Genomic DNA, 13,312 nt, shown 5'->3' with positions numbered 1-13,312 from the left:
GTCAGGTCCATTTTAGGAGACCCCAAGCTCCTTCACAGCTCAGGCACCCCTGTAGCTGGCTGTGAATTCCAGATTAAACACACAGGTTTATATGTCTGCTGAGACCATGTTATTAAGTCAGCCTTTTATGGTGCCCTTTGATGCCATTGATTATTCTTTACTAGTTGTTAATTGTTTTTCCCGGACAGCTAGTCCTGAGTCCCTTCTTAAAAGAAAAAAGAATAAAAGTGAACAAAATTAACCCCCCAGTTTACCAAACAAAGTAGAATAAGCACTGTGGAAAGTCAGATCCAGCCCAAACACCTCAGACTGCCAAGGCCCCAGCCTTGGTCTCCAGCCCTAGGGCTCTCTATGCCATACCTCTGCTTAGTTACACGCCAGGAAATTGCTCTGCTTTCATAGCATGGTTTGAAAGGACAGTGAGGCCACTTCAACACTGAGAAAAACAAGCTGCCTTTTAAACAAAGTCAAATTCAGGTTGAAAACCAGTTAGCTCTTGCTTTCAGTGACACCAGGCTGAGTTAAGAACCACCACTCAATGCAGAGTAGGCTCATTCTATGTGTCCAAAGCAGCATCTTATAACCACCCAATTGGTAGAAGCACACTTGCCCCTGAAAGGCAATGAGATGAAGTGCTATGGGGGCTCTGGATGAAGCTTGTTCTCATGCACAAGGAAGCATGAGGCCCATACAGCTAGGCAAAAGTGGGAAGAGGAAGTCACTATGTACTAGAGAGAAAGAGGAAGGCTCTTACTTGCAGTCGTGCTTTTCGATTTCAAAGTGAGGGTTGAAGTTGAGGATAATCTTCTGGTTGGATTCAGGGGCATAGATGACCCACTCGCAGTTCTGGTGGGAGGGGTAGTCATTGGGGTACCCCGGGGAGGTGATGTACCCAGCGTCCTTGGAGTTCAGGCGGCCCCCGCACGGCTGAGCTGCAGAGACACAGAAAGGAACAAGGTATTGAAATGGGCTCGGGGCATCGGCTGCAGGCAGCCGGTCCCTCTGGGCCGCTGCTGGGGGTGGTCTGATAAAGGCCATTCTCCAGGCTGTTGTCATCCATTTGGTAGTCTAATATTTCATATTAATCTCTAGGCAAGGGCAGTTATTCTACACAAGAAACCTACTCCTCTTCCCCTCCAACTCTTGCCACACTTACATACCACATTTCACACAGACCAGAAAAGAGAAACAAATGCTCTTGCCAAGGCAATTATAGAGCCATAAAGTAAGAGACAGATTGATATCAGATCATCTGGAGCTGCCTCATTTTATCCCTTCTTTTGCCTCCTTTGCAAGCTGCTCTGTGGCAGTCTCCCACAGCTGCCCCGGGAGACACCAAGATTTGGATGATACAAATGGGATACCGCCACGGGAGTGCAGAAAGCTTTGCTGTTCCCAAGGAAGGAAACTGAGGTATGGCAGGGCTGATGACAAGCCCAGACCCACCCGCATGGGCAGCAGCAGAGCTGAGGACAACATCTGGCCCTCCTGGCCCTGGCCTGTAGCCCCACGTTGGCCCTTCTCCACTTGCTGTGCTCTCCCTCCCCAACCCTGCTTGCCCCCACGACCTCATCTCGGCAGATTGGCCTCCGACCTCCCAAAACCTTTCAAGCTAACCCAGCCATTGGAATTGCAGATGCGAATCATCAGCAGTGGCGGTTCTGTGGGGCTAGCCCACAAATGACTGGCAACGGCTGCATGGTGAGTGGAGGAAGCACTCTCAGCTCTGGGTTAGAACAAGCCCTTGAGGGTGATTTCATCTTCAAAAAACACATTTAATCTCATGAACATTGAAAATCAAATTTATTATTGCATTACTTGCTGGGAGGAAAATCGGCATCACAGGGTCAACTGATAAGGCACTACAAATCCCAACAAAGTCCCTTTCTCCATGGGGCCCCTACCACATGCCTCTCACAGCTCCCCCACCCCACCACCACCCCATCCCAGTGCCACAACCCCACAGGCTGCCCCAGCTGCCCCCAGAAGACAGCGTTGCCTCTTCACACCCAGCAAAACAGGCAATACCCAGCAAAATCTCAAGCCCCTCTACAGGGCAGGCTGGCAGGCTTACACAGTGACCTCAATCCCCTGTTGGGGAAAGGCTTTCCCCTCCCTGACAATAAGCAATGAGGTACCACATGGGATGCAAACCTCTGTGGGTTGTCCCCACAGTCTCCCACAGCCCTGGAGGGCCACAGGTTAGCGCGGGTGGGCTTTCCCAGTGCCCACATGTGCACACCTTGTGATGGGGCCTGAGGCACATCCCGTGCCCACGGGGGAGCTGAGGCACAGGAGCACGACTCTTTGTGTAGGAGAGTAACCAGACATCCCACACCCCCATCAGCTCTGTGGGCCGAGAGATGAGGGCTGTTCCTGTCCCTCCCGCAGCAGCGCCCACTGCAAAACCCTGGGACCACCCGGGAGAAGCAAAGCAGCGCAGACTCCTGTGGCCTCAACCCCACACTGCGGGTCTCGCTCTGTCCCTCCGCTATGGGGCCTGCCAGGCCTCAGAAGTGTTCCCTGACAAGCTGTCACAAGTCTGCGCGCTCTCGGTGGGGACATCCCAGCCAACGCAAGCAACAGGACCGAGGCAGGACCCTTCAGCAGTATCCTGGAATAAAGCACTTTGAATAAACAACCTGCTGCCTGCACACTGCCTGCACGCTGCCTGAGTGGGAATAAGGGCAGCAGGAGGGCCCTTCGAGGGGGAGCGTGGCTTCTTTCACCATTAAAAAACACCGTCTAAGTTTCCCCCATGTTTTTCATGCCCTCTAACACATGCATTCTTCAAAATAACTTTCTTCTCACACACCCAAAGGCAGCTCTGCAGCCCTGCCTTTTTTCTTAAAATAATCCTGAGTAAGTACCCTGAAAAATACAAGGGGAAAAATCGCAACACTGCCACGGAAGAGCTGAGAATACCAAAAAACATCTGGTTTTGTTCCACTGAAGAGCTTGCTCAACATACAAACATTTACAAACCTACGTTCCTGCACAAATCTCTTCTCTCAGCAAGACATATTTGCCCACACACGTGTCTATGTGGGTTTGGGGGGAGAGAAAGAGAAAGAGACATTCACGTGGAAGGAAGAAATTCATGGACTTGTTGACATCAATGTACAAATAGACGTGTAATTCACACTTCACTCATGTACGCACTTTCACACCTTCTCATAAAAATCCACACCTCGTTTGCACACATGTCCACCCCCTCCAGCAAAGAGAAATATTCAAGCTGCAGATTATTTTTCTTGGAAAGGGCAAAGTCTTGAAGCAATGAAAATACAGTCAATCCTTCCACACCTCATCATCCCGTCCCCGTCTCTCCAGCTTTCACACACATGCTACCCGCTAGGCTGATACCACCAACATCACCCACCACTCAGAAGTTGCTAGCCCCTTACTCACGCTGGATACTATGAATACTCTGTGAGCCGTTGCAACTCGACCAGTTGAAGGGGAACTGCAACGTGAACAGGGGTGTCAGGGTCCAGATTGCACCAGCTCTTCTCTGACAAATGAACTCAGAAGCAGAAACCCCCGTTTACCCTGATCTTAAAACTTCTCCCTTGCCCTGCGAGGCCACTGAAGGTCAGCAGGACCAAGCTAAGGAAATCCCTGGGCTTGATCCTAATTTCAGGTCACCTTGGTGCCCAAGTTAAACTTCTGGTGCCAGTGGGGACAGCCAGAGTAAGGGGCTGGAGCCCAGCTCTGCGACTGCAGTCTCTGCAGCAAAATGGGGCAAGCAGGCAAGCGGAGAGGAGCACCAGGAAAATTTCACCATCTTTCTGCAGCAGGGAAAGCCTTCCATCTGCAGGAAAGCTTACCCATGTGTCTGAGGAACAGATTTTGCCCTCTCATTCATGGCTCCCCAAGAAGGTTCAGAGAAATAAAGGGGGCTACCTCAGCACAGTGCTGCCTTGTCCACACACAGCACCAGGCCACGTGGTGGGCAATAGCATACCAGGAAAACCAGGGCTTCTTAGAGTTATCTGAAGAAACAAAATAGCATCTTTGTAATTGTTCTGTTGGGCTTTTTCTCTTTTGATTCACTGGTATCTAGCAGATAAACACCTTCAAGAACAACAACAAAAATATCACTGTGCTCACTGACGGGCAGACATGCCAACCACTGGCTTTCTGTATAAAATGGTCTGTTTTGTACACAGCAGAGGGTCAAGCGTCTACATAAATGTGTTCTTTCAAACTGATGCATTGAATCCACGCAAAAATAAAAAAATAGAAAAAAGGTGAGTGGCATGGCTATTGCCCAGGCTGTATGCTTTGGAAGCAAGACGTACTCCACAGCTAATGGGCTCTGGCAGCTTCTGCCACCCCCGAATTCACTTAATAAATTAAAATTAAATTTGGAAGTATAAGCCAAGTCTGCCAGGTGCATGGGACATCCCATTGCTCAGTAAGCAAAATGCAGGCATTGAAAGCAAACTGCTGGGACCCCTGCCCACATGGTGGAGGGGCCAGTGGAGCACGGTGCCGATAGTGAGGCCATGGGAGAGGAGCCGGGCTGCTCAATGGAGGCTAGCACTCCCCGGCAGTGTCGGAACAGGCTGTGTTCAGGATGGAAAACCCCTAGATCCCCTTCTTCATTAAGGCCCACCACATGACTTACATTATCACAGCAACCCTCTCCTTGCAAGACCACTCCAGCAGCAGAACTACACCAGAGGACAACCACCAAGCCATAGGGACAGGAAAGGAAGACCTGGAGAAGCTCACAAGGGCAGGCTCCTGCAACGCTGCAACATACAGTGGGCAACTCCAAAGTCTCCCACAGAGATGGGTATCAGCAACTGAGCTCTTCACCCTTTGTGAGGGGCAGACCGCTCCTTCCCTGCCCTGACCTGCTAGAGACATCCAGGCTGTTGAAGTTTCCCCTTGCCTCCCCCAGGCTGCAACAAGCAATCATCACTCAGGGGACCCAAAAATAATAGTCAGGCCTCAGGAACCTCCACCCACACTTAGGGTTTTTCAACTCTGCAGCTCATCAGCGCACACTGAAACCTTAGGCCGGGAGCGGAGTGTTCTCCTACTTGAATTTCCTGCCGATTAAACCCCTCTGGATTTCCCTCACCCCAGGAGAGCAGAGCTCACTGTTATTGTTGGACCTTCAACACAGAAACTAAAGCCAACTCTGCCTGTAACAAAAATAATCATCACCAGAGAGGCCCGTTTCACAACAAATACATATACTACAGCCTCTCAGAGCCTGTAGCATCCAGCAGAAAACTATCACGTGTTTTGATCTACTGGGTTCAGTTTACTTTAGGGATGTAATTCAGGGCTGCCCACAACATTTAAGGCATTCTTTGTTGCCTTAGAAGCAAGCAGCAGCATCATCTCTGTCTGTGCTGGTCAGAAAAAGAAGCCTTCAAGGGCAGCAAAGGAGCAAGGGAGAGAGATCCTGGGAGTTCCACAGCAGAGGGATGCACCGCCTAGCCTCATCACTTATTTCTCTTCCTTGCACGAGGCCCTCATAGCCCAGCTCCACACTCCCATCCAACGACTGCAGAAAATTTCTACATCCCAAGATTCAGCTCTGTATAGAGATTTGCCCTGCCCATCCTCTGATGGGGCACAGCAAAATACCGGTCCTGGCACACACAACCTACCGCTCTCAGAGCTGCTGAACTTGGCATGAGCCCTTATGCAGCAAACCCCCTGTTTCAGTCCCGTTAGAGTCAAAGAGCTCTTCAAGAAGCAAAGTTTTTCAAGGTCCATATGAAGGGGACAAACAGATCTCTTCTACTGAGGATTCACTACCATTAATGTTCATCCTACCTCATTCCCCACGCTTTGGCCCTGGGGGAGAGTCTGGGCATGACTAATTTAGCAGGGGCTCTCACCCCAAACCGTACGGCACAACTTTCTCATCAGGCAGGAACACAAATGCAAACTCTTGGATTTAAATGATACAGCTTAGCCACTGGCCGTGGAGAGAGACATAGTGCAGAGGAAGCTAATAAGATTAGGTACTTTATCCCCAGTAGCATAGATCATTTTAGCAGAAATGTGTTTGCTTTGGATTGCGAGATAAAGCTTCAAAGGCTTCCTGAACAAATTAATGGACAAACACACCCAAACAACACAAAGCACTTACAGACACATTTTATCCCAGAGCAGTACCCACATCCACGTCTTGGGATTTCACACAGCCAGGGAAAGTCCCCTGAACATTTCATTGAGTGCCTTTACCAGTTTAACTAAAATTTCAATTATAAGTAGAGTCGCAGCAAAGCAGAACTTAAAGACTGCTTTTGTGATCCGAACTAGGATATTGTTTGATTCAAAGTGTCTCAAGCCTGTCACGAGACAGGCTCATAAAAACACTGTCTGGGCTCAGGCAAGAAAGGAACGCGCCAATCCATCAGTTGAGGAATGCAGCCGTTTGACCACTTCCTAAGGCAACCGGGGAGGGATGCAATATATTCACTTTATAGCGCTGGACAGCAGTGAGAGGGGAACGCCGGAAAGCTCAGCAAATGGAACATTTTAACTGTGAGCCGTTGCAAAAACAGATCATTTAAAATTATTTTGAAATAAGAAGGGAGTGTTGGAGGGAGGAAGAGGGTGACGGAGGTTTGGAGATTTCTGATACCTGCACTTTCTTTGCCACGTTAATCCACAGAAGAATTAAGTGGAAGCCTGAAATAGAGACCTACTCAAGCTCCACTGTGGAAAATGAGAGGGCCAAATCCTTCATGCAAATCCAGCTAATTTGCTTTGAAATCACTGGAGTTCAGCTGATTTCCACCCCTGTAGTTCTGGATAGCCGCCTTCCAGGGGCTGGCATCACTTTGTACCACTTGAGTTAGTGGCAGCCTTGACCTTTAAATGTTGCCACTTTGTAGTTTTGGTGGATGTCCCACCTCACTCCAAACCCCAGACCGCCTTTGATGAGATTTTATGTCCCGGTTTTACATGGTGCCACCTCCACTTTGTTATTTGTCATATCACAGGCAATTGCAATTCCAGTTGGGCAACCAGCTTAACAACGTTAGCCTTTATATAGATACACGTGCACACAATTCTCCCAGCTTGCCTGAAAATGTAATCGGCGGGTCTGAAATTACAAGTCCTGGCTACTCTGGTAATCATTCGAGAGAGTGGGTGAGGGTGTGCATGCACGTGCACGGGAGGGTGATAATTGCATATTGAACTTGCAAGAATCGTGCCTGTTTATCCTGCCTCTGTGTTAGGCTCCCAAGGGTTTGAAGTCTCATGGAAACACACTGCCATCTCCCAGGAATAGGTGGCAGCTTCAGGAGACCTTCAGGCTGCAGATCAGGCAGTTTCTGAGGAAATCTCCCTGGTATCGCAGGCAGGGAAACGGAGAGTTGGGGAAGACTGAAGGCTCAGAGCAGAGGCAGAAATAAAGCGGAGGCTTCCTGCATGGCAGCTTGCCACCCTACCTATAGGCTACACTAGGAAATAATAAGAGGATGAAACAATTTGCTGAGCCATCACCATGAATGTTATCAGTAAGAGGGTAATTTGAGGGCCATGGAGGAAAAGCAAGAGACACTGCTAATTCCACACATTGAAGAAAGAGAGGATTCACCTAGGATTCCTCTCTATAGAGCTTCAGGCTTGATGAAAGGTGTTCAGTGCCTCTGAAATACTAATTAGTATTGTTATGACAATTCCAGGAAGACAAAAAAGCCTGTCTCGTCCTTCATCTCCCCCCTGCACCCTCCCAGCCTCCTCACACCTTCTGAGCCCATCTGTCAGGGTCCATTCTGAAACTGAATCCTGCCTTTCCCCACCGGGCAATGGCAGTTTATTCCTGCCTCTTCCCAAAGCAACTGGCAGAGCCTCTCTGAATCGCACAACGCCCTTGGCTCAGCCCTCCCTCCCAGGGGCCCTGCTGGAGCTGCGGAGCAACAGCCAGCGCCCTGGCAGCAGGCAGCCCCATGGATGGGACGGGACGGGACGCAGCACCTCCCAAGCCACCTGGGCAGAAGCCCCGCTGCAGCTTCCTCCTTGCACACAGCCGAGCAGTAGCGGCTTCAGCCTTTACGATGGCTTGCTCAAAGCCAGCTACTGCTGAACCTCACTATTAGCGCTGAAGTTATTACACATTCTGGCGAGTGTCTTAAACACATTGTTTCCTGCTGAGCACATATTCAGTGGTCAAACTGACAGAGAGGAAAGCAGGAGTCAGCCGAGGGTCTTTGGGCACACAAGAGAAAGATACAGGATCGTATGGGTGTCAGGCAGCAAGGTGGGGGGGACCAGAGGGGTTCTGTGCATAAGAGAAAAGGTAGAGATTTGTGTGCTTGTGAAGAGAGAGGAGGAACCAGGGAGATAGTGTGTGTATACATGTCTACATGCACAAGGGGTTGGAGTTTTCCTCCCTCTTCTTCCCACAGGCATCCCCTAAAAAACAGGGTCCAAAGGAGCCTTTCAACAAAACATAAGTAGAACGAGAGGAAAGTGTCCTTTTGGCTTCACCATCTTTCTAGGAGGGACGTAGAGAAAAGCAGGCATTCTAGCCCCACACAGACAGCACTTCACAGCGAGGGGTGACTCACCAGAACAGCTGGGGCAGATGTCTTGCCTTTGTCTCAAATGCACATGGATAAATTAGGGCAGGTTTCAAAGACCCAGAGCCCAGCACTTCATCTCTAGAGCCCATTTTCTTTGACTCATCAAGTATGAAGAGAGGGGGAGAAGCATTCAGACAGAAAGTCTCTGCAGCCATCCATCCCTACAAGTAATACATTAGGCTATTCTGCATGCCGACTCACTGCTTGCACCCCTCTTCCAAATGTGTTGGAAAGAGGCTGCCTCACCAAGGCTGCTGTTGGGGCCCCGGCCCCCCAGTGTTACCCTAGTTGTCTCCGCCTTGTGTTCCATGGACACCACTGGCACATAGAAAGGGTTACAGATCGGAGTTGTGATTTCGAGTGTTTGGCCCTGTGCCTGCCGACCTCGTGCTGACAAACCTCTCCTCCCTGTCTGCGCTTGTGTCTTTTCACTGCACAGGCATCAAGCCTGGCTCAGGATCTGGCCTTCTGAGATTGCGATTTGGCTCAGGCAGGGAGAAGGCTGACCCTTTGATTCTGAGTATGATTAAAACCATGCTACTGTAGCGCTAAGCCGTGTGCAACACTGCTAGCAACAGCCCTGATTTATGTTGTTGCTAGTATTGCGGTTTCCACCAGGGTGTAGACAGGGATTTCGAAAATAGCCCAGCTACCTCTTTGTCTGTGTGTGTATTATAATTAGAAATGTGTCAAAGGGCTGTTAGAGAGTGAGGGTAGAGATGGAAACGTTCACACCCCGCTTGTGCCCCCACCTCCGTGCCGACACCGTCAGCCCCAGCTTGGGTGTGCGCAGGCACATCAGCTCTCCACACTTCCCGGATTAGACGACTGTATTCCCGAGACCCCATGAGGACGCGGTGGCGGTGACTTCACCGCACAATGGAGAGCAAGTTTAGCGGCTTCCAGTTTGCTCTCAGGCTGCTGCAATCTGCCCCCACCATCGTGGCTAAATGCCGACTTTTTCTATTTCGATTTCAGATAGGATCACGGGTCTCAGATATAGACAATTTATTTTCCTAGCACAGCTGGTCTGTCAGAGGTCATATAATTTGGCAGCAATCCCAGTGCTTAAAAATTAATTTTTCCTTATTAATACAACTGGGGGTCCCACAGGATAGGATCCCAGCCTTATCTGAACCTGACAGCTTCCTAAACCCCATGAAGGATGCTTTCTCCTCTCAGGCTATCTGAGATACAAGGCCACCATGTCCTGGAGCCCAGTGGCACTGGAGGTTTCTGCTAGGACGTCAACACACCCGCCTGCGTGGAGCAGCATGCTGCTGGGACAGGGAGCGCTGCCTGCTCCGGCTCAGCAGAGTGGGTTGCTTTCTCATTTTAACCTTCTAAGCCACGCGCGAGGTACCAAACTCAGAGTAAATACAGGGAAGAGTGCTGGGGGCGTGGGGGAGAAGGAGCAGGGCAGGGAGACGAGAAGCGCCTCCATAGAGCCCCCTGGGACCGGTATGCCTGCCTGTCACTCCAGACACCACACACCATGATTTTTCTGCGGCAGGAAAGTTAGGAAAACAAAATGCAGCATCCTAACCTAGGTCAGAGCCCCCCACTGAGCTTGTATCAGTCGTTTTCAGTGATGCTCCTGACAACTGTCTGATTCCTAGGCTAAAAAAGCTTTTGTTCCCAGTAAGAGACGAGTTAACAGCACCACCGGCAAAAAGCATTACACTCATCAAGGCTTGCAAGGGTGTGTGTGTGTGTGTGTGCAGCCGTGTGCCTGCTTGGCAGCAATTTGTTTCGGTCCCCCTCCCCACCTTGCTACATCTCCCAAGTCATGACTAAAAATACTAGCTTTTAAGGAAACTATTTGGAAGGCTTTAAGAGTGAGCTTTGCTCCAAGCTGCATAAACATCATCTGAACGGCTCAGTACTTGGGTCACTCAAATCTGTTACTTTCTTACTCGATTGCTTTTTACGGGAAGATGAAAAACACACAGCCGTCCGACAGCCTTCAGATTTATCTTCCAGGGTCTCCCACCCACTCCCCTCCACGGTTATCTCAGGGTTCGCTTGGCTACATACAAATTGGCAGCTGCACTGTTTATCTCTTACTGTAGAAATATTGCACGAGGGTTTTTTCCATGTGGATTATCATATTATTGTCTATTAAAAACATCTCCCCTCTCTACTAACCTCCCTTAGGGAATCTTAAGAGGGACTTTCATAATGGGGTAAGGCTTTCAGATACACCAGGCTGAAACATAAATCCATCTACCTCTGGCGTGTTTTTCTTACTAGGCTGGCTAATTTACTGGAGCTGAGCGTAGCCTGATGAAGGTTCACGTCCCGTTACCCCATACCTTTGCTCGCTGGGCTAGCAATAAAGTCATTTGACGGGGTTTGCAGCACCACCACAACGTCTCAGCAAACAGCCGCTGGTGTCAGCCGCAGGGAAACAACTTCCTTGCTGGCTCCAACCCCATGTGATGCTCTGCTTAGCCGGGAAAACCCCGCGTTCAAATAAACATTTCTCACAGTGACTGGATGGCCTCAGGAACACGGTTGGCTCACAAACCCCTTCCCCGCTAGAAGTCCTGATCCCGAGCCCACTCAAGGATAGAAGGGGGTACACACACGGAACAGGCACACACTCAGGCTCAGCAGCCGCAGGGATCGCAGCCAGGCTGGCCAGGGCATCCTCAGGAGCAGCCTCGGGTTACAGCCCGATGTGCCTCCGCACAATACTCAGGCAGGAGAGCACACACTGCCTCTGCCACAGGGACCATCTGAAAGACTGTTGCACTTAGCGGGGGCCTCCCAGGACTTTGCCCTTTCTCTTCACCCCATCGAGTGTCTATTCATTTGTTTTCCCATTTGAACAAAAGATGGGATTTTTTTTTTTTTCTCTGTTACAACCATAAGGAAGGAGGTGATGCCACCCAGCAACTGAATGTAGACGCAGCGTGTTTGCCGGGAACGCCTGTGCTTCGCCGCTGGAAAAAAAGAGGGACTTTCTGAGGCAGCCGAGTCTGCCCTCGCCCTTTTCCCGGGGAGCCGGTGGCCACGCCGCCCCGGGGCAGGGGAAGGGCAGGCGCGGCCGCCGCACTCCGCGCCCCGCCGTCTAACGCCGCCCGGCCCAGCCGCCGGCTCCGGACCCCACGGGCCGCCCGAGGCACGTCCCGAGGCCCCGACTGCCGGGAAGGGAAACCTCCAGCTCAGCAGCTGCTGGCCTGGCACCGCCGTCCTGCCAGGCAGCTCCGGGGCTGCCGACCGCAGGAGGAGTCCCGGGAGAGCGGCGGACGGCTGGTGAGGCATATCCTTTTCCTCCGGTGGCTGCTCCAGGTGGGGACCCTGCTGCCCCCGTCAGCCAGACCCAAAGCCGGTGGCCGGGGAGCACATGGCCCAGCCTCAGCTCGCCCTCGCCCCTCTCCCGTGCCCGAGCCGAAGCCAACGCAAGCACCGGGGCTCCGTCCCAGCGCCTCCTGCCAGCCCAGCCTAGCTCTTAAGCGAAACCCAGGAAAACACCCCCGCGGCCCAAAACCTGCCACGGAGGCGCCAGGTCCCGGGACGCCCGTGCGGTTGCAGAGCCCCGCACACACCGCGGGCGGGCTTTCCCGGGGGGCTGCCCGGTGGGTGCCTCCGACGGGCGGGGGCCGCCACCACCGTTGAGCCTCGCCTGCTCCCTGCGCCGCCCTGCGCGGCTCCCGGCTGCCTGCTCCCTGCCAGATGATTTTCATGTCGCACCTAAAGTTTCCCGAGGTTGCAACCGGGCACGGGGCCGCGGGTGTCCGGGATGCGGCCGGTCCCTACCGCTTCTTCTCCCTTCCCCGTCCTTCCCCCCCGAACCAGCACGCAACTTTCCAGTGCGGCTCTGTCCCCTCGCCCCTTCACGCCGGGCGACAGGAGCTGCGCGGCTACACCCGCTGCGCGCCTTGCCGCGGGGGCTGCGCCATCCCCGCCCCGCACGACACCCCCCCCCCCCCCACGAAACCCGCACCGCGAGGGGCTGCGAGGCGCCGCCGACCCCTCGTTTGCTCCCCACGCGATGCCCGAGGCCGGGCAAAGCCTCTGTGCGTGCGCCCGGGCACCCCGAAGTTGGGCGGGAGGGGAGGGCTCCCGCGTCCACGCGCGGCCGGGGGCATCCTCCGCCCCGGGAGGCGCCTTACCTGTCTCCGCCGCGCCTCCGGAGCCGGGCAAGCACAGCCCTAGAAATCCCCACGCGAGAAGAAACGTATCCATCCTCCGGAAGAAATTTTTTAAAAAACCAAAAAACAAAAACAAAAACCCAGAACACCCGAGGCTGCGGGGCCGGGCTTCGCCTCCCTACCCCGGGCGCGCCGCGCCCGCGTGGGCGCCCCACTCGCGAGCGGCTCCGGCGGGGCTCAGCGGGGGCCGGCGGCGGCCTCCTCCTCCCCCGGGCCGGGGCTGCGGGGCGGGCGGTGCCGGCGGAGCGCCTCTCCCCTAGGGCGGCCCGCGGGGCCGGCGCCTCGGCATCCCCCGGGGCGCGGCGGCGGTGCGGGCTGGGGCGCCGTCTGCGCCTCCTCTCCCTCCCCGCCGGCGCCTCGCAGCCTTTTCAGGCAGGGCGGCATGTGGCTGTCAGCGCCGCGCGCCGGCGCCGCCCCCCGCGCCCCCCCCCCCGCCCGCGCACCGCCCCCTCGGGGCGCCCGCGCCCGCGCGCCGCCCCGCGCCCGCGCACCGCCCCGCCCCGCCCCGCCCCGCCCGCGGCCGGGCGCGCGGGAGTCCCGCGGCGGCGGGGCCGGGGCGCGGTGTCCTGCCGCGGGTGCGGG

The 13,312-nt window shown here is 53.6% G+C and overlaps 1 protein-coding gene across 6 annotated transcripts in view; it reads right to left on the bottom strand.

Moving 5' to 3' along the window:
* NRP2 (neuropilin 2) overlaps nucleotides 1–13,081 on the bottom strand; it is an 89,754-nt gene extending 76,673 nt beyond the window's left edge. For 5 of the 6 annotated variants that reach the window (XM_074911135.1, XM_074911137.1, XM_074911136.1 and 2 more), the window contains exons 1-2: nucleotides 12,692–13,081; nucleotides 755–932 (exon numbers count right to left, since the gene is read on the bottom strand). In XM_074911135.1, coding sequence (XP_074767236.1) covers nucleotides 755–932; nucleotides 12,692–12,764 — 251 coding nt within the window. In that variant the 5' untranslated portion in view covers nucleotides 12,765–13,081. The remainder of the gene's footprint in view (nucleotides 1–754; nucleotides 933–12,691) is intronic. The other variant, XM_074911141.1, reaches the window with a different exon arrangement.
* Nucleotides 13,082–13,312: the final 231 nt, after the last annotated feature.

This window comes from Athene noctua, chromosome 7, assembly GCF_965140245.1.
Source record: "Athene noctua chromosome 7, bAthNoc1.hap1.1, whole genome shotgun sequence".
Taxonomy (NCBI): Eukaryota; Metazoa; Chordata; class Aves; order Strigiformes; family Strigidae; genus Athene; species Athene noctua.
The sequence above is the reverse complement of the archived record's forward strand: the minus strand, read 5'-3'. Positions and strand labels throughout refer to the sequence as shown.